The 26,115-nt window shown below is 37.1% G+C and overlaps 1 protein-coding gene across 7 annotated transcripts in view; it reads right to left on the bottom strand.

Moving 5' to 3' along the window:
- TRIP12 (thyroid hormone receptor interactor 12) overlaps window positions 1-26,115 on the bottom strand; it is a 76,420-nt gene that overhangs the window by 7,788 nt on the left and 42,517 nt on the right. For 4 of the 7 annotated variants that reach the window (XM_084292054.1, XM_084292053.1, XM_084292056.1 and 1 more), the window contains 33 exons: window positions 25,962-26,067; window positions 25,071-25,207; window positions 23,665-23,748; window positions 22,195-22,290; window positions 21,037-21,185; window positions 19,339-19,374; window positions 19,163-19,258; window positions 18,671-18,763; window positions 18,362-18,523; window positions 17,538-17,606; window positions 17,245-17,410; window positions 16,408-16,525; window positions 16,113-16,269; window positions 15,638-15,791; window positions 14,832-15,060; window positions 14,047-14,165; window positions 13,266-13,473; window positions 12,315-12,415; window positions 12,016-12,190; window positions 11,323-11,464; window positions 10,230-10,421; window positions 9,633-9,784; window positions 7,653-7,825; window positions 7,145-7,218; window positions 6,837-7,036; window positions 6,508-6,635; window positions 6,079-6,230; window positions 5,470-5,612; window positions 4,106-4,262; window positions 2,928-3,026; window positions 2,272-2,386; window positions 1,923-2,077; window positions 1,212-1,376 (listed from right to left, as the gene is read on the bottom strand). In XM_084292054.1, coding sequence (XP_084148180.1) covers window positions 1,212-1,376; window positions 1,923-2,077; window positions 2,272-2,386; window positions 2,928-3,026; window positions 4,106-4,262; window positions 5,470-5,612; window positions 6,079-6,230; window positions 6,508-6,635; window positions 6,837-7,036; window positions 7,145-7,218; window positions 7,653-7,825; window positions 9,633-9,784; window positions 10,230-10,421; window positions 11,323-11,464; window positions 12,016-12,190; window positions 12,315-12,415; window positions 13,266-13,473; window positions 14,047-14,165; window positions 14,832-15,060; window positions 15,638-15,791; window positions 16,113-16,269; window positions 16,408-16,525; window positions 17,245-17,410; window positions 17,538-17,606; window positions 18,362-18,523; window positions 18,671-18,763; window positions 19,163-19,258; window positions 19,339-19,374; window positions 21,037-21,185; window positions 22,195-22,290; window positions 23,665-23,748; window positions 25,071-25,207; window positions 25,962-26,067 — 4,502 coding nt within the window. The remainder of the gene's footprint in view (window positions 1-1,211; window positions 1,377-1,922; window positions 2,078-2,271; window positions 2,387-2,927; window positions 3,027-4,105; window positions 4,263-5,469; window positions 5,613-6,078; window positions 6,231-6,507; window positions 6,636-6,836; window positions 7,037-7,144; window positions 7,219-7,652; window positions 7,826-9,632; window positions 9,785-10,229; window positions 10,422-11,322; window positions 11,465-12,015; window positions 12,191-12,314; window positions 12,416-13,265; window positions 13,474-14,046; window positions 14,166-14,831; window positions 15,061-15,637; window positions 15,792-16,112; window positions 16,270-16,407; window positions 16,526-17,244; window positions 17,411-17,537; window positions 17,607-18,361; window positions 18,524-18,670; window positions 18,764-19,162; window positions 19,259-19,338; window positions 19,375-21,036; window positions 21,186-22,194; window positions 22,291-23,664; window positions 23,749-25,070; window positions 25,208-25,961; window positions 26,068-26,115) is intronic. The other 3 variants (XM_084292055.1, XM_084292059.1, XM_084292057.1) reach the window with 2 other exon arrangements.

Raw genomic sequence — 26,115 nt, 5'->3', positions numbered from 1 at the left:
AAAGTTGCAAACAAAAAACAGCGAGAAGAATTCATTAACATCAACTTATCCAAAAAGTTATTACTTTTAAAACAATTTTGACAAACATTTCCAGAGAAGTATTATTGTTAATATGTTACAGTACTCCTTGCTTTCCTCTGTATTTTTCAAACATAACAGTAAGCCAAAACAAACCAAATAAACCATCTCAAAGGATAAGCCTGAAAGATCTTAACAGTAGGATTTTCTCTAGCAACTCTGGGATAATTTTAACTTCTCACATAATTATTTAGAAAATACTGTTGCAAGAGAATGAGATGTGTAATACAAGAGTTCTTAAGCTGTTTTTTCCTTACAACAGTGAATAGCATTCATACTTGGCAGGCATACTGCCATTTTTCAGCTTTCATCCATCAGGTTTCAGGTTTCTCAAACTCTTGCTGAGAATTTAAAAGTAGTGATCAAGGAGAAAGTGATACAGTGAGATGAAGAGGAACAAGGGCCCACAAGCTTGTAATACCTTCAACTAGTAACAAAGCAGACACATTAAGAATAGAAATTAGGTTATTACCACCTGAATTGATTAACAATGGATGCTACAAAAGAATATGCATTCCACAAGTATTTTTATCACCACTCTGTAAGTGTTATTTATAGCTAAGAGTTGATAACCTTGTGAAAAAAATTGGGATTCCTCTGCATCTGTAAAAACTTGTTCACACGTGAAGTCAATTTATACCATTTCTACATAATAGCTTTTTCAATGGGAAAAAACACACACAAAAGGCACTTTTCAAGAAAGCCTGAAAGACTGATCAAACCAATAAACCCAAGCCTTTTTGAATGTTCAAGAAAAAAAAAATAAGGATAGAGCTTTTCCCCCGATACTAAAGTCGGTAATCTTTTCAAGATGAACCAAAAGGAGACACTCCCTTATACAGGCATCTCAGTTCTAGCCATTTCTTGCCCATGTTTAATCACACGCAAAAATTCTGTAATAAATTTCTAATGTTAGAACAGATTTCCTAGAACGGATTTATCATGAAGTCTACAAAGAAGACCATTATAATTACTAGCCACTGAATCAGTAACGTTAAAACTGCTCCTTCTATTAAAAACATTATCAGTGCTACCCCAGTATTAAGCACTATCATACATTCTCAATTACAGCTACTTCAAAATCCAAACACATATAAAGATGTACTCCTCCTTCCTTAGGTTCACTTTCCCACCTGCGTTTTGTCCTGTTCAAGTCTTTTCTTTTGTCTTACAATATCTTCAAGGTGATATATTGATTTGGCTACTACTGGATCAATACTGAACAAGTCATGTGACGTCAAGGAAGTTTCCTGCCGTAACATCCACTTATAAAAAGGAAGTCCAAGAGGAAGGTCCACCTAAGAATTGAAAAAATGTATTGCTGAACTGTTAGTCTTTTTAAAACTATTATCTTACAAAGTTTTTATCTCTTGCCTAGATCTAGAATATTTACTAATTCATAACTCTCCCACATACCAAAACACTAAGTGTTTTTAGTTGAGGTATTTACATTTGAGTAAATACAGATGACTGCCTAAAGCATGTCTTAGAACATCCACCAAGTTAACAGCTGGTATAATAATTATCCTAAAATGATCTTGAAAAAAGATTGAAGAGATAGCAACGCAAGGCAGACATTTGCTTTTCCTTTTTTCATAGTCTTAGGAGTTACTGTAAAGATCTTCAACATACACTATCCTTTCCCCCTTTTCAAAAAGGCTCAACTGCGTTTCTTGACCCAAACTGCTAAAGATGAAAATCGCAGAATAGCCTAAGTTGGAAGGGACCCACAAGATCACCAAAACATTTTCATAGGATTCTTAATGATACTTTTTCCCTTCAACAACTGGGAACTAGAATTCTTATCTAACCCTTTAGTATCATGTTTTCTGTTTTAAGCTTACCAGTCTAAAATCCATGATTGCCTTTGCCATTAGTTTTCCCAAAAAGCGGAACTTCATTTTAACTTTTGCAATGTGAGCTGGCTTGGCAGTTCTACCAAAAGGAAGTGCAAAAAGGCCTTGAAGATTATGAATATACTTGGTACCTTCCTGGCTTCCTGTTGAGAAAGGGTGAGGGGAAAAAAAAAGTTCAACATACACATTGCTAGTTTCATTCTGGACAAGTTTCAAAAAGCTATCAGGTAAGTATCAACTTAGAATTTCTTGTAAGATTATAAAAGAAAACATCCATAGACTTAGAATCAATTCAGTATCAAAACAACACCGGTAGCTCAGGTAGTAAAGCATTTACCTTTTGGATTGGCTAAAGTTACTTCTTCTCCCCTCCAAAGGCCTAAATCCGCTCTCTGTAGTTCCTGAGATACAAGTGCATAGAACTCTAGTGTAGGGCCTAGGCCTGTGCCAACCTTCAGAGGGGAAAGCAGGGTGCAGGGAAGGGAGAGGAGTGGGGAGGGGGGAGAAAAATAAGTAAGTAAACAAGAGTCTATTAGATCACTTTGAATATCTAAACCCCAACTTACACTGAGAAAATATAGTATGTGACAGGCTATATGACAACTGCACTGCAAAAAGCCTCTAGACAGTATAGCTATGCCAACATTTACAATACAATTGAAGCAGCTTAGGAAGACCACATATTGGAGCAAAAAATAATGGAATAAAAGTATCAACCACCTAATGATCATATTATAGAAATGTAGCTGTTCCCCAGAGTTAGAGAAAATATACTCTTCAGAATAGGATTGATGAGATTTAGCATAACAAATCTAAGTTTTTCCTAGCAACTAAGAATCATAGCCAAGTGAAAGAGGGATAATTAACAAAGTTTTGTAGCACCAGCAATGATAAGGACCAAGAGTCTGACCAAGTCATTCTAAGGAAGTTGTAGCTTTTTGTATTAATCTTCATCAAAAAGGGGTTAAATTAGACTGCATTGACATTACTTACTTCATTCTCATACTGGATTTCCAACATGGCTCTTGAACTGCCTAGATCCTGCATCACAGATTCTGCCTGTTTCAACAGCTCATCTCTGTTCACAGTGCGCTACACATTAGAGAAGTTTTAAGTAGTGAAATTACGTCTGTAAGTCCCAGTTCCCAAGGCAGTTACAACAGGAAAAAGTTATGCAAGTTTTTTCCACCCCATGCTAGTTAGTTCCACAGTTCAACAATTTCTAAGTTAATACTTCTATAAAATAATTCTCTCCTAAATAAAAACTGACTAGGAATAAAACATTCAATTAAAAACGAAAAACACTTCACAGTTGTATATATATAATAACTTAACAGGTACTACTCCTACTAAGAATCTGGCAGCAGGACTGTAACACAACAGAAGTGTTGTAATGTGCTTTTACATACCTCAAAGTAATATGTTAGAACCAGACTAGAGATGCCTAAGTCCAAAAACTTAAGGAAATAATATTCTGTTCTGCCCTCTCGGATTCTCTAGTAGGGGAAGTGGAAGGCTTCTAAGAGAACACCACTAGGATTCATGGTGGAAGCTATGTTCTAGTTGGCTAGATTCTCACTTCTTTTCTTCCAGAGATATTCAAAAACATGCAGATCTAAAACTAAGATCTGCTGTATAGTAAGGATAATATCTCTCCAGACTCAAGGCAGACACCAAGACACTCTCCATTAAAAATAGTCATGGCTTCATTTCATCATGTTGTGACAGTATTCTCCCAGCATAGAAGGATAATGTTGCCATTTATTCAAGTAACACTGCCTCTACATCCTATAGGCTGAATTTCAGAGTTTTACCTGAAGCAAATCAGGGGTTTACAGACAAACCTACAGAAATATCACTAACATAACCTAAAATTTGACATTCATTCCTGGTGTATAATTTCAGAAACTGTAAAGATTCCACTTCCAAATTAGGCTGGTTCTGGAAAAGCAGTGTGGAGTATACTGTAGTGCCTTCTGCCATCTAATGGCAGATATCTAGAAGACATTGTGCTTTCAACACTGGGACTTGGAAACGAATGAAAACAAGCCTCCCCTTTACCTGTATACTACACCAAAAGTTGATGTCTTAAACTTCTCACAATGATATTCTTAGAAACAATAGCAAAATTAACAAGTCACTCATTCCATTTTTGAACAATATATACCTACTTTTTTCCTGTCCAGTCGTGGTGCCACTCTGCTATCCTGAGAATCTGACTGATTGATTTCTGGATTAGTATCCAGTAGTCTTTGCATGGCTCGATCACGATCAAAAGCAGTTACATAAAACAGCATTTGCCGGGTATCAAACGGAAAGAAAAATGGGCTGTAAAGAGCATTGGATTTGTTAGCTGAGATTTGACTAGCATCTGTGGCTACAGTTTAAAACACAAATGTAGTAGCCCTGAAGCCAGTGCTTTATTAAATGCTCTGGTAAAAGCAACCTCCAAAGAAAACCCCCAGGACATGAATTAGCTCTGGGGAATGCACGACAATGCTTATGACCAAAGTATAGAGATGGGAAGTTAAAAAGGCATCACACAAATCCAAGAAAATTCTGAACTCTTCCAGGAGATACCAACTCCAGTACTGTACCAGAAATTAAGTATTTCTTTACTTGTTGAAGACTGCTTTGCAGTTAGGAAATCTGATTCAGATAAAAGATCTTAAGATAGCTCAAGCTCCTGTATTTAGAGGAGAAAAAAGGGAACCAACCTAGAAACAGCACAAGCACTCTACCTTTCATCATTTTCGGAAACGCTTTAAATGATCTGTAAAAGACTACCAATTAGAGAAGCTTCCTATTTGTCAGTTTTACTATTCTTGAAGACCTGTGCATGTTAACAGTGTAGTCCTCCACTGACATCACAACTGAAAAAATTGTTTTATGGAGTAAACGCTACAGATATTTTTATAAGAATATACACTGATAATCACTAAATTTCTTCATAAAAATTCCGGACAATAAATTATTAAATCGAAGCACTGAAAATTAAAAGGCTAAGTAGTCTCTCTAGGGTTGAACTTCCAGTGGGGCTTCAATTAACATGCTCGAAAAAAAGCATGAATGTCAATCCTGACTTCTCATTCTTTCAAGCGCAAAAGTCTTAGAGCTTATAACATAAGAACTTGATAAAGATCTGTATTTTATCTATTGTTTTAAAAATATTTCCTTTTATACCATATTGAATGTGCTAAGATAAATGCAATGAAATAAGAGTCATTACACAATTTAACAGGAGAATAAATGGTACAAAGAACCACATTTCTGTTTCAATCAGAAAGTTTTAAACTGCTCAGGAATTCCCTTAAGAAGTTGCCCAAACTTTGCAGCCAGTCTAACCATCCACGCTTGGTTTAAATTATGCAGCAGAGGTGTATCATCCAAGCCTCACTATGCAACTTAAGACTTGTTACTACACTTTTTTCTCCCCCAGTACTTTCAGAAGTGAAATATATGCTGCACCTGGGTTGCTCAGCCAAGAGGCCTACTGAACTCAAATTAGAAATACTACACAGTAAGTCATTCATACCATGTTTTTCCAAGTTCTGTCAGCCAGGTTGGTATGTTTCCTGTCATAATTACCAAAGGATCCTGAAGCTGCCTGTTTGCTTTTGCTGTCAGTTTACTGTTGATAAATTCTGACGTTGGAATAATCTCCTTGCAGATTGCGTTCTGTGATGTTAAAGAACAGGATATTTTTAGTTAAAGAAACATTGGGGAAAAAAAAAGTCTTTCTACAGTATTTTAACGCTTCCAATTTGCTTATCACAGGAAAAAAGTTTCACTGCTAATTTAGCAGTGAATAGAGTCTGACTAAAAAGACAGAGTGAGTAGGTTTCTACTACACATTTTCTTTCCTGAATTAATGATATTTTTGAACTTGAAGAAAGTAACATGGAAAGCATTTAACATGCTAAAGCATACATGACTGATTATATGAATTCATAGTCTTCATCAGAAGTTAGATAAATAGGTATGGGAAAGAAGACAGTATTTACATTGTTCTTTTTTTCTGGTTGGTTGATTGCAGGGCAGGGTGTAGGACACAGACCAAACAGAGGGAGAAGGCTATTTTATGGTGTTTCTGGACAGCTGTTTGTATCAAGTATGAAAGTGATTTTACAAGTGCTATACTTACATCGTACAAATAATACCAGTATCGACTGATAGCATGTAAAACTCTCAAAAGAAGAATAACATCTAATGAAGGATCTTCAAACGTTATGTTTTCAGGTGGAGAAGATATGAGGTAAACTTCTAAAGGATTTAATACCGAAGGGCATACACCATCTAGCATGAAAAAGAAAAACTGTTATCAACACTTATCAATCAAAAGTCTCCCTAAGATTTACATTAGAAACCTAGGTAGTATTGTCATAGGGTATTCACTCAACCAAACAACTTCATTAGACAATTCATTTAGTACTACATGTTTAGTTTTAACATCAACATTAACGTGTGCTTTCAAGGAAGCTTCTTGTACTACGTATGCTTTAAAATGTCTCTCTTCCTCCCTATCCTTTCAGTAATTTCACGAGTTAACATACTACCACAGCAACACACTCACCGTGCCACAGTTCATCATGCTTTTTAGAATTTCTAGGTGAGGTTTTTGTTGGAGCAGTTTGTGCTCTTCCTCTTTTACCACCAACGCAGTCCTTACTACCATCTTCATCCTCTCGCACAGGTTTGTACCTAAAAAGGTAATTCAAAATTAGTATTGCATATACGGAAGGAAAAGTTACAGAACTGTTAGTTTGACTACCATAAATTTACTTCAGTGCAAGTTAAAGCTGAAATAAAAACTTCAGTTCTTGAGTTATATTCAATTTTTCTTTATTTATATCTCTCTCTCAAACTGGAGAGGCTGTCCCTTGATTTCTCCAGCCAACTTACCAAATGGTATGTGTTTTTGTCCAAATCCCAGCTCTTCCTAATGGGTTGCTTTCATCATCCGTAGACTCCCTCTCCTCTTCAGCTTGCAAACTGTACTGCCTAACTGCTTGATACACAGTCATATTATATGGCAGCAAGTGATCTCCAATGTAAAATTGCAGTCTATGTCTCACATTCCCTGAATTTAAGAATTGAGCAGCCTGAACAAAACAAAAACCAGAAAACCACACAAGTTAGGAAACTTGTTGCTTTCCTTTAAGCTTCTTTCTATACCATCCCCTTCCCTTACCCACAAAGGGAATCCTTACCAAAGATTCATCTATTTCTTCATCTGACCCATCATCATCACTATCCTCATCATCTTCTCTAACTCTTCCATAACCTGAGAAAAGAAAGGAAAAAGACATACTTACTTGCTTTTACACAAAATGTAGTAATGCTTTTGTACTCCTTTATAAACCCCACTTCTTAAAACACTTCCAAAACACGTAAATTCAAAAATGTAAGGTTCATCCATTTTAGAACAAATTTCAGTATTTTTCAAATATATATATTTCAAATTTGCGAACTCCCCAAATTATAATCAAGTTCACTATCAGATTGGCTACCCTACTGTTATTTAGATAGAATTGTTTACAAACAGGAAACGTTTGTCCCAGGAAGAGGCAGCTTTATTTTTCAGCCTTACTCTACCCCCACTGTGAATGAGATACATTTATAAGTACCTCATGTTTGTCTTCAGCATAATCCTCAGAAGCTTTTACAGACTTTATCTTAAGCAGCAAAATACACACAATGACAACATAAGACAAATACCTCTAACTACAAGGTATCTTTCAATGGCTTGTACCAAAGCCAGAGGATCAATCTTCACAGGTCCACCCTTCCACTGTTTCACATTAGCACAGTCTGGGTGTCTTTGCAGCTGGCATTTTAATTGATGTGTATTGAAGAACTTTAAAGCTTGTGATCCTCTGTTAAGAGAAAAACTCAAAATAATTTGTGAAAAAAAGTTGCTACACAAAGAATCTAATAACCATAATTGCATTAAAAGTGCATTAAAATAGGCTTATACATGCATTTAAGAATCCACTTGTGTTCATTCACAGAGTATAATTTCTCATCTTATTTCTTTAAGAACAAACTATGAAGAGTCAGATAAACAGGTGAAGGTTTTTATTCTAGAAGAATTCCAGAATCTAAGTTGGACAAAGTTTTATTTCCAACAGAAGCCGCATGGTTTAAGGGAAAGTCCAGTCCGAGGTCTGATTATAATATGGCCTATACTGCCCATCTTTGAGGTATGAAGTTCTTCAGTGGTCAGCTGATGCCACAGAAGAGTTAGAGCTGTGTTTACCTGCAGTACTATGAGGATAGGAATTGAGGATGGAAAATGCAAATCTCTCTCATGTTTTTTAATGACCTAAAGAGACAAACCAAGACCTTCTCTGTTTTTTCTTGCCAAGTATAGTTTATACGCATGTTGCAAGCTATCAATACTCAAGCTAATAGTTCTTACTCAAACCTCTTACTCTTGTGCTGCTTCTGTTTCCAGGTACTAGTGAAAGACTACCAAATCTTAATGCCTCAAAATCTTAATTGACATAATCTACAGTAAGACTAGCAGTCAAACACTGCTGCAGTAGTCTGACTTTCCACATTTAGTATTCTAACAAAAAGTAGCAGAATTTTTCTTTCATGACTAGCAAGTGTGACTTTTGTAGTTATCCCTTTTTATAAACATAGTGCATATTAGGAAGGATTAAGATTACAGAGCATACACTATTTGAAAAAGCTAACACCAAGAACAGTAATTCCTTCAAGTATTAGAAAACCATATATTGCATTCATCCCCAGTAATTTTTATTTAAGTCTCACTAAACAAGTACTGAACTTCAGTGTACATTATGCTACAGCATGAGGCTCTAACACACCTATTATAATGGATGTTCTATCACAACTGGTGATAAAATGTCCACTCTGTCTTGCTACTTGAAAAAGAAGTTTATGGCACTTCAAGCTTTAAAAGGGAAGGAGTGTGGAAAATATACATATGCTCTGAAAACTATTCTTTAATTTTTGAGTAGTCCAAAGAATATCCATATAATTAAACTGAGCCTTCAGGTAGCACCAAAAATACTCCCAGAACTCACATGCAGCCTGTACTCTAGTAGACTTTCTAGCTGCTATACACTGAATGAAAAATAGTATTGATTTACTACAGAAAAGTACAGAAAATAAACTGCAGAAATAGGTTTTCAGTAGTTCAAGTTTGTTACTTAGAACATAAATATTTAATAGGATTCTAAATTTAATCTATATTAAGATCTATATTAAGACACAGGACATGTCTACAGTTATTTTGAACTATGACAGCCAACTGTTATCACTCAATCTATTATCATCCAAGAGAAGAGAACCTGTCCAAATAAAGTTGAACACTTTAACACAAACTTGCAGCAGTTCATCACTTCACTAAAAAAACAGTGTTACCAACAAAGATTATGTCTTTCTGGTGTTGGTTACATGGGGACAAGGAAGACGTGAATTTTTGAAGTTTAAGTTCAGTGACTGCATCCATCCCCACTCTAAGGGGGAAGTAGTTTCGGACTGTCACCAAAGATCTGTTTAAATATTCAACCCCTCTCTGAATAAAAAGAGGCAACTGTGTAACTGCTTTTGTCTTTAAGAGGGTCAGAATTCTCCATTACCTCCTGGAACTTTCAGTGTTGGTTGAATCAAGGCTTGGCAAACAAAAGCTTCCAACGAAACTGTTACCTGAGCATTAATCCTTACCTGCTCCCTGTTCCATTTCCACTGGGAAAGTCATGCACTTTGACCGGAAACTGTTCCATCTGACTGAGGCAATTGTTCATTTTATGGACCAATGCCAACAAAGGTGCATTTTCTAATGGCTCTAATCTTCCAAGTGGCTCTTCTCCAGGAAGCTGGAATATATTCAAATGTTTTGGTTACATGCTTCAATTAATGCGCCTTCAATAACTTTCAACACACACAGTATACAAAAAGGTTAGAACTCAGTGCTCTCACTGCAAGTACTAGCAATATCAGAACAACTAGACTACATAGCACATGAGACTTGTTTCAAGAAGGCACTTTTCATTTAGTTTAGCAATTAATGCTTAAAATCTGTAAGGCTATTAAATCTAACCAGGAGCAGGAAGCTTCACTGAAACAAGGTATTCTAAAGATTTTTGTTCTGTAAAGACACAGAATTCTGTGTAAATTGTAGTGTTACATATCTTAGTCATAAACAAAGCATTCCTTATAGCACCTCAGAGTTAAGGTCATTGCTGAACCTCTCCAACAGTCACGTATGTACAACTTAAGAGAAAGAAAGCTAAGAATGCCCAAGTAAACAATAAAACTTACTGGAGAGGAAAAAAATACATGAAGAAATCTTTTTAATCTGATATCCCTGCTTACAGCATCTTTCTCACTTTTAGATGTCAAATAAAGCAGCAGTTGTTTCACAAATCCACTGTGCTGGATTTCAAATGAGGAGACGTCAGATTCCGAGACAATGCTACGGATTTCTACAAGGCACTCTGTTCCACCATCCACCTGAAAAAATATGAAGATATTTTACTACCCAAGTAATAAGGGATTAAGAAACACTCTCCTCCCACGACACAGAAGAGCTCTTACAGGGAAAAAGGTTTCTTTTTAGTAACTCAATAGAAGTCATGACTGAGAAAGTAAATTGAGGATAAGCAACTTCTCTGTTCAAAAGTATACATTAGAGGTAACTATATATACCACCACCACCCCCGGCTTTTAAAAGAAATGCAGGGTCTTATTTCTGTCTCCTGTAAACTAAAGATGAGCTCCAAACAAAATGCAAAGAAAAATAAATACTTGTACGGTACATCTGTGTGGAGAGAAGGAGGTAGTAAAGTTTCATATTCTAATGATTCCTTAGGTCAACCTAAGTCAACTGTTTAGTCTAAATCTTGAACTTGTAAAGTAGCTATTTGTCAAGGATCACAACTGCCTGACAAGCAAGGCTCAAATTCTTGAAATTCTACTACATTTGGCCCAACCTGTATTTCTTCTGTCCTTTCAGCTAAATACTACTAACCACTCCACAGCCCCTGCCTGAAGTTCTGACTACAAATTATGTTCTTCCGTAGGTAGAAAGTCAATCTCTAACACTTAACTGCAGAATTTTTGAATCAGAAAGAAAATGCTTGAAGTGATACATCACCAGGAACAAACAATACCACTGTTAACGCAAGTCATTTATCATAAAAGATAATGTGTCAAAGGTTATATAGAAATTAAAAAAAAAAAGAACCACAAGTTTAAGAAACATTGCATCGTTGCTTAAAATAACGAAAACTACAGTTAAAATATTGGCCATATTGTCTAAGATGGCCAGCTTTCCTCTAGACCCACGGCCTCCTCTTAAGCACTTGTACTGCTTCAATTTCCACCCGTTTCAAACAAGTCTGTCACTTCTAACCTGGAGGTTGAGTTGTTCAGTTGCAGTGCAAAGTCTCTGTAAAACATTTAGTGCAGGATTGCTTCCGTCCATGTTTTCAGAACTAAAGTAACGGTCTACAAATTTATGGGCCTGCTCCTTAATCCAGCCCTTAATTTTTTCTCTGTAAAGAAGCATATATAAGTCATTTGGCCATACGCTTAGCATTTGCATATCTCAATATTACAAGTAACAACAACCAGACTACTTCTCTCCATGCCTAACAACAAGCATAGATAACAAGCCTTCCCTTTTATTCAAATGTAATAAAGACATTTTATGCTGATTACTTGTTGCACACATTTTTTCCCAATTCTCCAACTTTTCCCTAGTACATTACTATATGCTATGAAAATAAGTTAGTTTTTCTTCCTAAAGTTCTTATTAAAGACTGGGTCGGGAAGATCATCTAGTCCAAAGATCTAGCTCAAACCCCCTCCCCCGTCATGCACAAAGCCATCTTTCACCAGATCAGGTTGCTCAAAGACCTGCCCAACCCAACCTTGAATACCCTGAGTGATGAATCCACAGTTTTTCGTTCTTTTCCTAGAATTGTTTTTAACAGTGCTTACCCCCAAAATATCATTGATGTGCTACCTAATCACCTGATAGCTTTTAACAAAGTGGCTGCACCTAAAAATCATCTTCACAGTATGTGTATTTTGACTTGCATACCTGTTATTGGAAATTGTATCCTTGGAAGCAGCCCTTGCAAGACCACTTACTCCTGCTGTTCGTGCTGGTTCAATGTTATTACTGTTAGACTGTGTGCTTAATCTTCCCCATGTTTTAGGATTTAAACTTGCCAAGAAGGAAGATTTAGGAGATTGAGTAGTTGTAGGGCTTTTAGCTGTAGAAAGCAAAAAAAAATTCAGAGGATCTCCTAGAATCAATGTTTATTAGAGCTAGCACTGTTGACAGCTTATAAGCTTACTTTCAATTTAGGAGTTAGTGTCACATTATGCATATTTTACCTTGATTGTCTACTTTCTCATCATCTCTTGGAGGAGAGTATTTTGGTCTCCTTGGCCCTCGTTTTGGCAGTCTTTTTCTCTTTAGAACATCACTCAGTCGTCTGTCCAAATTTAAGAATAAAGTATCATGATTCCATCCGTCACATTCATAGGCATACCCATCCTTTCCATTCAAGATGCATCTACCAGATATATCCTCAAGGATATAAAAGGTTCCAATCCATAACAAGGGGGAAACAAGGGAAGAACAGACAGAGGGGGCCTCAACTCTAATTTAATGGGAAGGACAAAGTGATTACTCCATCGAGAAAGAAGGGACTTTGCTTGCTGTCACCCCTGGCAGTCAAATACAGACAGGAGTACCACTGAATAGACATTTGAATTCTGAGGAACTGTCATAACTGTTCATAACATGTCATCGTTCCTTTATTTGAATGCATTTAATACAAAATATACACAAATTATTGAACAAACAACAAAAGACACTTGACCTGCTTGCCCCTTATTATTAAGTTACGGATGACTTCTCCCTCCAGTCCCCAGCAGAAAGGAGCCACACACCATAGCTAGCACTTCTCTGAAAGAATCCTCTGAAAGAATCCCTGTCCTCAAGAGTTACATGAGACTACAGCTGTTGCTCTTGGCATTCTCCAGTCTCTCCCCAAAAAGCATGGATTGTTTCCTACCATTACATCATATGTATCAGGTCACTAGTTTTTGTTTGGTTGTGGTTTTTTGTTTCTTTGTTTTAATTGTTTGCTTTTTAAAGCATTTCATATGAAATGAGTTAGAGCTACTAATTGGTCACTTCACCTCTTCATTTTACTAACTTGAGAGGAAAATACACAGCAAAATGCAGCTGATACTGTAGCAGCCCACATCAGTCAAGATTATTTTTTTTTTTGAAGAGAAAAGATCAGATCATTTGTTCAGAAGAAATAGCACACTTACCCCTGTGGGCTCAGATCCAAAGAATCCTCCCGGCTGTGTTGTAGGCTGGGAGAGCCCAAATCTGCAGCTGCATTACTGGCAGCAGTGGCTGTTCCAGTACTTATTGTTGTAGTGGTACCCAGCGTTCCTGATCCATTAGTGCATACTTTTGGTGGGCTTGTTAGCAAAGCCTCAGACTCTGCTAAGTTTTTCACTTGGTGCATCACTCCTTCAAAAAAGAAGTAGTCTTTATGCTTGGGGGGTCTTTGGGGCTTTTTGAGGGGGAGGTTGGGGATTGTGTTTGCAGAGACAGAAATAGGTTTAACCTGTGGTTTGACTATTGCACCTTTTGCATGCGCACATATTTTAAAAGCAGATTAATTCTTTCTGAAAAAAAATTAACCTACATAGTTTAAAAAGAAAAGTGACAACAGCATTAACAGTGGCTAAAAAGTCATAGTAGCTTCAGACTCCCCACCTAAGATTCATTCATTTTGTCCAGTAAGACTACCCATGTAACTTCTGCTAGCCTTCTCCAGCCTAAACTTAAGTTCTCTAGCATCTAGTAAGCCTGTACAAACTTGTTTCAGATGTCAGAAAATACATGTGTCTCCTCCAGAGCCTTGGTCAGCTCCTCTCCAGTCATGAGGACAGCTTACATGGATTTGCCTTTATTGCGCTTGACAGATGGACTTGTTACAATTTGGGGAAAGGGGATTTGGACACACACCCTACCCCCAAAATACTAACTACAGAGGGAGGGGCACAGAGGGGTACAGGAGGGAAATAAAGAAAGGATTACCTTCTCTTCTGAAGTAAACGCTAAAAATGTCAGGTAGCTTTTGCATTAAGATTTCTGCCATCTGCAGGGCTCCAACTACTATCTTAAGGTCTTGACTTGACAGCATGGAGGCAATATGACTACAACAGATGATTTGTTAAAGTCAGGTTTGTCGTTTTTTAAAAAAAAAAAAAAAAGAAAATCAAGCCAGTTCATCTTGCATACGCTCTCAGTATTAATCCGAAACAAGCAAATTTCACTGCACTTTCATAAGAGTTATAAGTAAAAGACAGTTCTTCTGCCACCTAAGTCACTTATGCCAAGTTTTTACATGTGGCACAAAGGAAAGTAGTTTAGTTTTTCAAAGGTGGTACAAAGTTTTTCAAAACAAGCAGTCAGTTCTCTAACTGCATCCTTTTGTCTACACCCCTATCCTAATAGTATAGCAAGTAGGGGATGTTTCATGAATAGAACTGAACTTTCCAGCATATTGCCTGAGAAGTCTGTTATTGTTCAGAATATTACCTCAAAATTCACCTTGCTACAGGCAAACTTTAGAAATTAGGAAAAACAGTAAGTAGTAATATTTGACATAACTAGTACACAGAACCATGTAAGTAATAAGAGTTTCTATTATGGAAGTTTACAGTCAGCCCTACTGCAAAATCTAAGATTAAAAAAGTCTTGAGAAGCTAGGCAGACCCAGCTTTGGGCAAACAAATAAAAGGATTTATAAAGATAAAAGATAAGTCAATTTGAGCTGTAAGATCCAAACTAGTTTCATTTACAATTTTTCATGAACCTACCTTGAAACAGCATGGTTTTTCAGCACATCCTTCAGAAGTTCAGCATCAGCAAAATAAATTATCCTAAGTATTGCTCTAAGGCACTTGTGTCTAACAGCAGGTCCAGCTGAAGAACTATATACTTCATAAAGGACACCAAACAATGTTTTAATAAAGGATTTTGCCAGTTCTGGGTCTTCTTTCATTAGTTGTGCTCGGGCATCATCCTTCTTCAAATCTGAATGTCCACCTGTGAGAAATTGTGCAACAAATCACTGAATAGTTCTTTGCATCTCTGCTCCAAAGTGCTTGTTTTTTGTTTGTTTTTTCTTTTTTGAAACTGAAAAAGTTTAGATCTTGAACTGAAAAGATATGCTAATCTAGTAAACAAGAGTCAAACTGATGTCAAGAACACAGCTACAAATCCTCTTCTTCTAACAATGCCAAATTGTGTTTATTCCATTGTTATATATTTCTGTGCCATAGCAAAGTTTTTTTTGTTTGTTTTTGTGTTTTTTTTTTTTTTTAAACAAAAACAAAAAAGTATGAACATTGTTTCATAAAACTCCAAGCCAGGAAACCTCCCCATCCCCCAATTTTTATGCATTTTCAGTCTGCTGAAAAGGAGGTTCATACGTTTAAAATAATGTATTTCAATTTGAATGGTTGTAAAGCTGTCTTCCAGTTATTCAAACTAGTTTGATGTTCCATAGGAACAAGAAATGTATCAAACAAGAAATGCATTGGCCAATAAATTGACTACTGTATACAGCATTAGTTAGATATATATAGCTAGAGATACTGGATGTCTCGTAAGCTATACTTACTAGTGTTTGTATTGGCTAAAGGGTTTGGTTTCCGCTGAATGGCACGTGCTGTTCCAGTATCCTCATTTATTTGCTGCATAGAGTTAAAATCAATAGTATAGACACGCCCAAGTGTTGACAGGCTTATTTCATCCTCACCCACCTGATGAGCTGCCTAAAGACAAAGTAGAGTTTAAAGGTAAGAACAAACAAAGAAGAGTTTAAAGTTAAGAAAGCCTTAGCAAAAAAGGAATTCATACCAAAGTGGTGAGAGACACAACACAGTAGCAAAAACCAGTGATGGACAGAAATACAATAAAAACAGTGATTAAGCATTCAACAGTTCCTCCATTACTGAATACCCAGTGCTACATTACAGCAGGATGTTTGAGAAATTCATGTGCTTCTTTCTCAAAAGATGTCTGGTTTCAAAACCACAAAGAAAAGCACTCAGTTCCCTATACGACTTTTAAAGAACATCACCACACAGATATACCTCTATTATTCGACTATCAATCCTGTTATAGGGATGCCAGAGACCCCTGTCATCTCGCCACTGCCATATTGCGCCATCGGTATTTTGTGCATTTCCTTTCTTCAGCATAGTATCGACAGCAAAGATCCCCTCTTTTGGCAGACAAGGCATCAGTTCACTGAAACGATCATTAAAACAGCATTTTACTAGCAGTATACAATGAAGTCCATCTGAGCTGAATGCTCTTTGCCTTCATTTTAGAGTTACAGAATTTAACACCTTTACCAGATCCAAAAACTTAAAGTAGATAACTTACCAGATAAGAGAAGTAAGCTCATAAAGTTCTTGAGGACTTCGTGGAACAAGGTCAATTTGTTCTTGACAACTCCCATTTGAGGCTCCACAAAGGAGAAAGTGAAGAGTTTCTGCAATATCTGTAAAATTATTATTCAGATTGTTCACACTGGTATACAGACTCCAGCTTGTGTTGAATGCTATATAGAAGAAATAGTCACTGCCCTAAACAAACAGGCAGAATACAACGTAGGACAAAAAACATCTTTCTAGACATTACAAAATGTGTGTCTGTTCTCTGACATGGGGTTTGTGGGTTTTTCATTTCCACCCCCCACCTCCCACTTCTCCTTTAAGAGAAAGCAGCGAGTGGGGAATATCACTAAACACACAAGGCAGGGAAGAAAGCAGGGGAACATACAGGGCAGTTGAAGTTGCAAGTCAAATTTCACAAGATGAAAAGAAGGAACAGAGAGCAGACCAAAACAGCTACACAGCAGTTACTTTTCATTATGTTTTCCCTTTGAAAAAGCCCTTAAATCACATTTCCCCTACTTAATTATTAAATAATTATATAATTTGTGTTGAAATAAAAGCAACTTGCAGAGTTAATACAGACTCAGAAAAGATCAGGTGAGCATCGCAGTGACAACAGCTAGAAACAGGAAAGGGAGGTAGTGGGGGGAACAGAAAACAGAACAAATACTTTCAATGGGATTAACTAAAAGTTTTGTATCCCAGAAGCAGCACAGTAAGAAAGAAAAAGAACATATTTGTTTAATCAAGTGCTTAGAGTTCCATCCTAACCACAGGCACAATTTTAAGTAGGCCCCCAAGACACGAAAAACCAAGAACTCACTTTGCTTCATAAGCTGGACTGCAAGTGTCGGACAATTGGAGCACATTAAGGAAAACATGCGCACCACCATGATGAACATTCCTGAGCTCAGGATTGGAGGCGTCACTACCAAGAGTTGCTGGATATTTGTTAACAAGTCCTTGGAAGCAACCTGTTGGAGCAAGTTCTTCAGAAGAAAACAAAATCAAAAGCATTAATGCGATTTCAAAAGGTAATCCCTTATGACAGACAAAGGAAGGAAACAAACAAACCCACCCCACCTGCAGAAAAAAACAACACACACACCCCCTTACCTCCTCATGCTGGAAGTTGTCCACTAGCCGTGCAAAACAGAGACAAGTGCTTTCAACAGACTTTTTGTCCTATTAAAAGAAAACATTAAGTATTTATTTGAATTAAACAATTTTAACTTTCATTAGACTAGGCTGTCATAAAGACATTCATAAAACATCTCAAAAAGACCAGTCAGATGGTCTTTTTTCACCCTCTGCCAACTAAGCAGCATTGTTCAAATTTCTTTTGGTGCAATAGTCATTATGAGTGCCCATTTATTATCACAGCAGCATTACAGAATAGGCAGATCTTTAGAGTTCCGTGATTTAGAACCAACTACTTGAAACTATTGTGCAGGAATAAGTGTTGTTTTTTTCGCCTTTTTTGTTTTTTTTAAAAGAGCGAAATTCATCCCCAAGGTCAAACCAGCAAACTAATCCTCACAGCATAACATTAATTGAAACTCAAGCTTTCCAGAAGTAGGAAAGAACCTTGCAACTCCTTTATTAGGAAAAAAAAGAACAGCATTACTACAAGATTTACTCTTATTGATGAGGCAACAAGTAAGGACAACAAAACCACAGTCAGTCATGCTCTCAGTTCAGGTACCTTACTTATCTCATTTTACAAAGTTAACATGGGCGTCATGAATCCTTACAGCACAGTTAGAAAAACAAGAGCCTCATATGCACACCGAAGTATCACAGCTTGACAGTATAGAAGCTTTAAGGTAGTTAGCAGATTGCAAAGGCAAACAATACACAGTAAGAACTAGGTATCTGGAGGTAGCTTTATACTCCTTTCAGATCAAAGTGAAACTTTCTGCTTTGTAATAGCTTCTTACCTGATGGGTTAACCTTTGTGTAAGCAGTGGCAAAGAGTCTGCCACAAAGTGAAACTCATCAGGTGTTATACTCTGGCAGCAGTTGGCAGCGATAGCTAGTGCATTCCTCTGTGCATTTATACTGAAGAATTCCAGATAGAGCAAGCAGTCTGCCAACCCACCCTATAACAAAACAAAGAAATGGTTTTTACTCTCAGCAATACTAAAAGTTACTGAAACTGATTTTCTTGCTTCATCTTCACAGAGCTTTCAGACCACCCATGTGGGAATTGCTATGTCGAAGTAAAGGATGATTTCTTTCATACTTACTGCCTGCAGAATGGCTTTACTATGCCTGCGTGATAACATCTCCAGGGCTGTCAGCGCCTGCTCTGCCACATCAATGCACTGAATAACTTGCAACTAGAATAGAACAAGAATATTTGTAGATCAATTGTTAAATCGCTTTGTAAAGACAGTTTTCTTCATTAATGTTAGACTAAGACGTGCTAATGCAGCTACACTGCTAGCGGTAACCAAATTAAGTAATTGAAGGCCAGATCAGCTATGTAGCTACTCCTCACGTTATTAGTTTGTATAACTCAGTATCTTTGCAACACCAAAGTTTTCTGTGAATCAGAGAGTGCTTTTCATTAAGGATATGAATAAAGAGTAAACCCATCTTAGAAGCTTCTGATATGCTATGCAGCATCATATAAACTATGAAAGAAACTATTATATTGAGGGTAATCCTGAAGTTAAAACAGAAGTTAAGACAGAAACCCCTAAGATTTTTTCAATACTGTTTTGATTTCATGTTACCTTTTCCAAGAAGACAGGAATTGCATCAACCACTACAGCAGATGATCTAGGAAGTGCTTCCATCATGTATGTTAAGGCCCGACAAGCATGGTTCATCTATTAAATATATAGATTTGTTACAAGTTCAGCTGATACACTTGTTCAAAAACATTTCTTAAGAATTACAGATTACTTACTATGTCAAAGTTGTGCTCCATCTGCAGCAATGTTATCTGTTCAAAAAAAGATTCTTAACTTAGTAAAGAGTATAAAGATCTCAACATAACAAACACAAATCTATATTGTAGCTTTTGACTCGGGGCTTTGAATTTCAGTAGAAGTTACAAGAGTCACTACCTATTCTTGATCTACTACAGAATTAGCAAGACAAAGTTTAGCTTCATGAGACAAAGTTTTGCAAAACGTGCCCTCAAAAACAGATAATGCTTTTTAAGTATACGTGTATATATACACACACACTCCACCTAACATACATACATAACCATGCATAGCCATGCATAGTTTTAGACTATGGTTTACACAATATTAATTGAAATACATCATATGAATCATATGAATCAGCATAGGTGGTGGTGGGTTTTCTGTCTTGTTTTAAATATACAAGTATACACCAGTTGTACAGATTTTGCTGCAACATAAAAGCACAATCACTTAAATGTAAATTAACCCATGAGACAGCTGTGGAAGAAGTTTCACGTTTTTCCTATACATCATTCTCTTGGCTCACACCTGCCTCCAGGCATGGAAGAACCACATCCATCCTGAAAATTATCTGATGGTTACAGAATTGGATTTTCTATATTCTCTTAAAGCACTTCCATTTGTTCTGACCATAGTATCCAGAGGCATACAATAACCTTACGTTGAAGTAAGTGCACTGTCTTCAAAACCATCTATCAGACCTTATCTCACAATGCGGGCAGACTTGACAATTTTCTCTTTAAACATGTAATGAGCTTTTTTTTCCTAAGCATTTTTAGTGGTTTTTGTTTAAAAGTTTGCTGTTCTACTTCTGTATACTTTTGACTACTTGCTGCAGTTTGCATTTCAACATAAAATTTAAGTCCTTCTAAGCAGCAACTACCTTACTGACAACATGTGCAGCAAGGACTTTTTCCACTGACATTTACCAATTCTTACCAGAGGAGAAAGACTCAATGGCAAGCAGACTCTGTTAAACTGCAACTTAAAGGCTATTTACTGGAATCACAAAGTTCTGGGGGCTGTTTTTCTGAAGAAATACCCAACAATACACATACTACAGCCTGAAGGCTATGCAAATAAGAAGGGAGAATAGGAACTGTTCCTGGAAGTATTTTAAATTTTAGGCCCACTAATCCTCATCAATTCTAAAAAAAAATACTGACTAGTGAGGCCCAGTATAGCATAACTTATTTAGGAAAAAAAATGATGCTAAAAAGCAGATCAGGAAAAAGTAGATCATAGAGCAAGAACAGACAGTATTTGCAGAACCTAATGCAAGCAAGCTATGGAAGAAAAGTAAACTACATGCCACCTGTTTTTTTTTGTTAGTACTTTAGTATAATTAGTAACGCATTACACACTCATTCCTTAGACCATCAAAACACATCCCCTTCATATATTTGCAGGAACACAAGTGATATCTTTTATATACCCATTCAAGTTATTAGCTCTAAGAGATAAAGAGTTACATTATTAGAACTGTGCACAAAAATGAACTCCATACTAAAAAGAGAAGAAAGAAATGACACATTGATAATTCCAGTGTTAGTTCTATGTGCAAGCTAACGTCAAAGGCATTTGTTGTTCCATTTTAAATACTTCATTTAAGCAAGATATTAAGTGAAATATTTTATCTTCCAACAGAAACACAGTTTTTTGTTTGTTTTTACCAAAGCTGGTACAACACTCTTGACTGGAAATCCTCCTAATGTTTCTTCATTTCCCATGACCAACAGCTGGCACATCTCAATCACTGCCTGTAGTTGCTGACTTTCATCAGTGGCTTGCAGACCTTGTAAAAGCTGTTGGGCTTTAGAACCTATATATCCACAAAAAAAAAAAAGATTAGGAAAGAAGATATTAGAGAATTTAAGTGTTCAGTGCAGTTGTTACGCTATATTTCTGCCAGAGTGGAAGACGAGAGACAGTTTGTCTTCCTCTGCATTTGTAGTTTCACTTCCTTTCCCTGCCATAAAAAGGGGGAGGGAAAGAGAAATGAAATCTCACTCTTAGCTGGCCTTCCAGTGCAGACTGGTCACAGCTCAGGGAGTTCACCACACTGCTCACCATAGCCACCTTTGCCAACCTACAGTGGGTGACAGAACCCATACCACTCCACCTTTATAAAGTAAAGGACGTTTCAGTATACCCCCTAGATAATACAGCACGTAGAGTATCCATTAGACCCCATCTTCTTCTTGGCAGGCAGTGTTACAGGCTGTCTTTGGCTCTCCTGAAAGCCAAACCAGCTGGGACTAGAAGGTACACATCTTAGCCAGCTGCATAATGCAGATATGGTGGAACAAGACTAAGAGCTCATGTTCTCACTGACATAGTCTGAGAACTAAGTCCCTTTTGAAGCTCTGAACAAGGCACCATAAAACTGTTAGGTTGTATTGGTTCTAAAGCGAGCTTAAGCTCTTGTTTAAAGCTAGCAAAAAACCCAAGGGGGTTCAGAGGTCTTCTGCTAAGCAGCCCATCATGCAAGAGAAAAAGATAATGAAGGGGTGAAAAGGCAAGAACCCTCCCTTCCCCACCTAGAAGGGAACATCAAGATTTAAAAAAAAAAAAAAAAAAAAAAAAAAAAAAAAAAAAAAAGAGAGAGAAAAGAAAAGAAAGGAAACATGGCTAAAGCAAATTTCTCTTCCTTACAGGAAGAAAAACTCATTAATGCTGCTGACCAGTGGTCTAGCACTCATGACATACAAATCTCCAACATGGAAAATATAAATTATGTAGCTAACACAAATACTAGAATGTACTAGTGGCTGAATTCTACTAGTCTGGAAGTGGAAAGAATCAAGTCAAATTAGACAAACTTGGCTTACTAGCTCCACTTCCAATTGTCCTGTGGAAGAGCTGCGACATCCGAGGACCAAGAGGGCCAAACAGGTGAGGAGGAAGACCCCTAGCCTCTAATAGAGCTAAAAGCAAACAGAGGATAACAGCCATTGTCAAAGCTTCTACATATATTTTAAAAAGCTTAAATTCCATGAAGCTATAATTTAAGACTACTAGAATCTTGATACTTTAGGAAAGAAGAGTTAGGATTAGATGACTGTAGTTACTTCAGTTTCAAACACACCAAAAAGATGACCCTTAAGGAACAAATAGGTCATTTTTATACGCAGAGCATTAATGCCCCTTAAGAAGTCACCCACCAAGTTTTCAAAGCTTTATATTTTACAGAAGAAATCTGGTCTACTACATTAACGTTGTAAGTTTAGATCTAAAATAGCAGATACATAGGCTGTAATTTCAAACCTGAACTCAAGCTACACAAAACTGGCTAAACTTATCTTCACACGTTCAGGACTCAAGTAGCATTATTAATCTGAGGAGAGGACACAAGTTTCACAGCTTTACTTCCTGATGAATAGGAAGGCAAGATCTCTGCTGAAAATTAGCATTTTTTAAATAACACTTTTCAGTAGTCCTAAACTAGACTAAGTGGGTGATTCCAATTTTTACGGTAGCAAGCATGACCACTTTTGATCAACACAAATACTGATCAATAATAAAAAATTAGTTCAACATTCCTAATGCATACCTATGCTTACTGGGGGCTATAAGCAAGTGAACTGATACTGACATAGCACTCACTTCCACATTAGTGATCCAGATTTACCAAATCTGTCATTTGCAAGGAAAATTACAATCACAGAACTCCTTGCACAGTAGTGACAAAATTGTTAGAAGAGCTGCAGGACATAAACACTGAGTTTGTACCTTCCTGTGTTTCAGATAAGAGACCTGAATTCTTCTATAACTAAAGCATGAAAGCAAGCATTTTTAAGAACATTTAGACTTTGATCAAAGCTTGTAGTTATATGGCTATCAATGACAAGGACAAAAGAAGTTATCCAGAATCAGGTAGATTAACAGCAGACCTAATCCAGCCTGTCAACTGGAAACGTATTCTTGCAAAAAAAACATTCTCATACTTCCAACAATAGCCTACACACTTCATAGGACTCAGTTCTCAATTCTCCTCCTCCCTCCCAACCCCTATCTCCACCTGAAAAAAAAATCAATAGCAATGTATTACACACCATGGAAACATATAAGGACACTAACCAATCCCTACAGACATTAGTTCCAAATTCTCACATCTTCAGTGAGTTAAAGCTTGCAGTGTCACAGTTCATGAAAACTACAGTAAGCAAAGCAACACATTCACAGACGTAGAAACAAGATTCAGCCTCCCCGCATTATATAACACAGGACGTGGGGCAGTACAGCTATTCACAGGCTGCAAACAAAAATAATAAATTGCAAATTAATTATAGCTTTTATACCTTGTAGTCTTCCCATTTCAGAGTCATCTGACTCACTTTCTCCAGATGTTGTCATACCTACAGCTCCAGCAACAGAACTAGAAGCTGAAAGAAATAAAATAGATTAACATGAGTTGAAGCACCTACAGAACTACAAAATTTGCATCGACTCCACCATCAAAAAAAGCATCCACCATCAGAAAGTGCTGTGCATTTAATACTGCCACCACACTTGTACAATTGTCACTTCAATTAGACCAATGTCAGTCTAGAGATCAGCCTTTCCAAAAGCTAACAGAAAGGCTATACCAACACAAGATTATGAAAGAAGTCAGATCAGCAAATAACATTTCATGTGTATTTCATAGAATCATTCAGGTTGGAAAAGACCTCTAAGATCATCTAGTCCAACCTTTATCCTAGTACTGAAGTCCACCATTGAACTATGTATTTCTTAAAGACCTCCAGGGATGGGGACTCAGCCACTTCCCTGGGCAGCCTACTCCAATGCTGCACAACTCCTTCAGTAAAGGAGCTCCTTCTAATATCCAACCTAAACCTCCCCAGTGCAACTTGAGGCCATTTCCCATTGTCTGATCACTTGGTGCTTGGGAGAAAAGCCTGATCCCTACCTCACTACAACCCTCTTTAAGGAAACTCTAAATAAGGTCTTCCCTAAGCCTTATTTTCTCCAAACTAAATAATCCTAGCCCCCTTTTCTAGACCCTTCACCAGCTTCATTGCTCTTCTTTGGACACAGTTGCCTGCATTCTTAGTAATTTTATTCTCTTGTTACGCTGCCCTTCAATCCAGTTCATTTTGACTTATTAGCAATGTAGCTAATTTTAAAAACACAGACATTTTGAGTTTTTCTACCACCCAGCATAATTGTTGGAAAGCTCCTTCAGAATCACTGATTAGGACCAGGTGATAAAATTAAGTACCATTTAACAGAACTGCATAAACAGGAGTACATGTATTAATTAACCCAAAGACAAACTTCTCCAATACAGAGAGGCTTGCAGTTTCAACAGAAAACATACAAAATATTTTCCAGTAGTTATTAAAGAACTCTCACAGATAAATACTTGTCTTCTATATTCTGAACAGTTTGGCGTTTGGCATCTCTTCAGTCAGCAGCACAGTCATTTATGTAGCATTAACTGAAATCAGTTTTCAGGCTTTTTTTTTTTTTTTTTTTTTTTTTTTAAGTGTACTTGATTGGAAATAGGTTGGAGACTATGAAGTAGCATAACTGAAGCTTGTACCAGATGTCCAAGAGATCAGATTCAGTTAAGGTCCCTCTCATTCAAAATGTTCCAGAAGCTGTACCAACTTAAATCATAACTTCCTCCCAGAACTTAATCCATGTAAGAAGTTCGTATCCACATGTATACTAAAACACTGCAGCTGGTATCTCTTTTTACCTGCAGCTCCCTGGGGAGCCTCATCAGTACGCGCAGCTGAAGAGTTAACTCCATCCTGGTTGTTGTCAGGATCAGCCATCTTCTCCTGTCGGCGAGCTTCAGCTGCTCCTCTTTTGCCCAGGCCAGAGCCTCGACGACTAAAGATTTGAAAAAACAAATGTTTGGGAATTTAAAAATAGTCAAAATTATCACAATTAAAGTGACTTAATTACAAACCAAGTAACTGATTTGTACGCATCTGAAAAGAAGTTTGATGCCTGAGTATTCATCTTTAAAAAAAAGTTCTGAACTACTCAAAGTACAAAACTCTGACATTCAGCTTGATTTTCAATAGCAGATCAAGTTTAAAGGCATTGGCCTTTCTAAATCTGCTTTTTTCAACATTACTATTGTCACTACTAAAAATATACACATGCTTATGATGTAAGGCATCAAATTCAAGTGCATAACTGACGACAGGAACAGACCTCAGGCATATCAAGTACTTCAATACCCACCATACCAGTTGTTCAGATGCAGCTATTGACAAACTGATTGGTACAGTATTAAAACAGACACCCGTGTGGCACCATACGGTCTTTTATTTTTCAAAGTTGTCATTGATTTTATTATTCATAACAGAGAAGTTTAGAACTCTATCTTTTTAAACACAGCCTTTGTAAGAAAAGGATTATTTAAATTTGTGACATTGCCTTTGGGTACTTCCTCCCCTCCTTCCTCAATAAGTACCTCAGCTACAGGAGTTGTGATAGTGCCAAACTCCATGCATTATCCATGACATTAGTATACAGGGTGACCCTGCAAGCCTGAAAAACTGCAGCTCTTTCTGCAATAGCCAAGAAAGATAAATACCCATCCACAGCAGTAATCACATCTTGTTTTAAGTTTTACCTGGTACTAGCACAGGAGCCCGTGGTCTTTTGCCGTGTGCTCCGCCGCAAACTGGGGAGCTCAGCAGGTGGTGATTCACTGCGCTTCTTGGTGGATTTTCTTAGGCCTATGTAATATTTAAGGGATTGAGAGTAAGTCAGTCTTTAAATACATA

The sequence above is a fragment of the Netta rufina genome (genome assembly GCF_964035555.1).
Source record: "Netta rufina genome assembly, chromosome: 9".
Classification (NCBI taxonomy): Eukaryota; Metazoa; Chordata; class Aves; order Anseriformes; family Anatidae; genus Netta; species Netta rufina.
The sequence above is the reverse complement of the archived record's forward strand: the minus strand, read 5'-3'. Positions and strand labels throughout refer to the sequence as shown.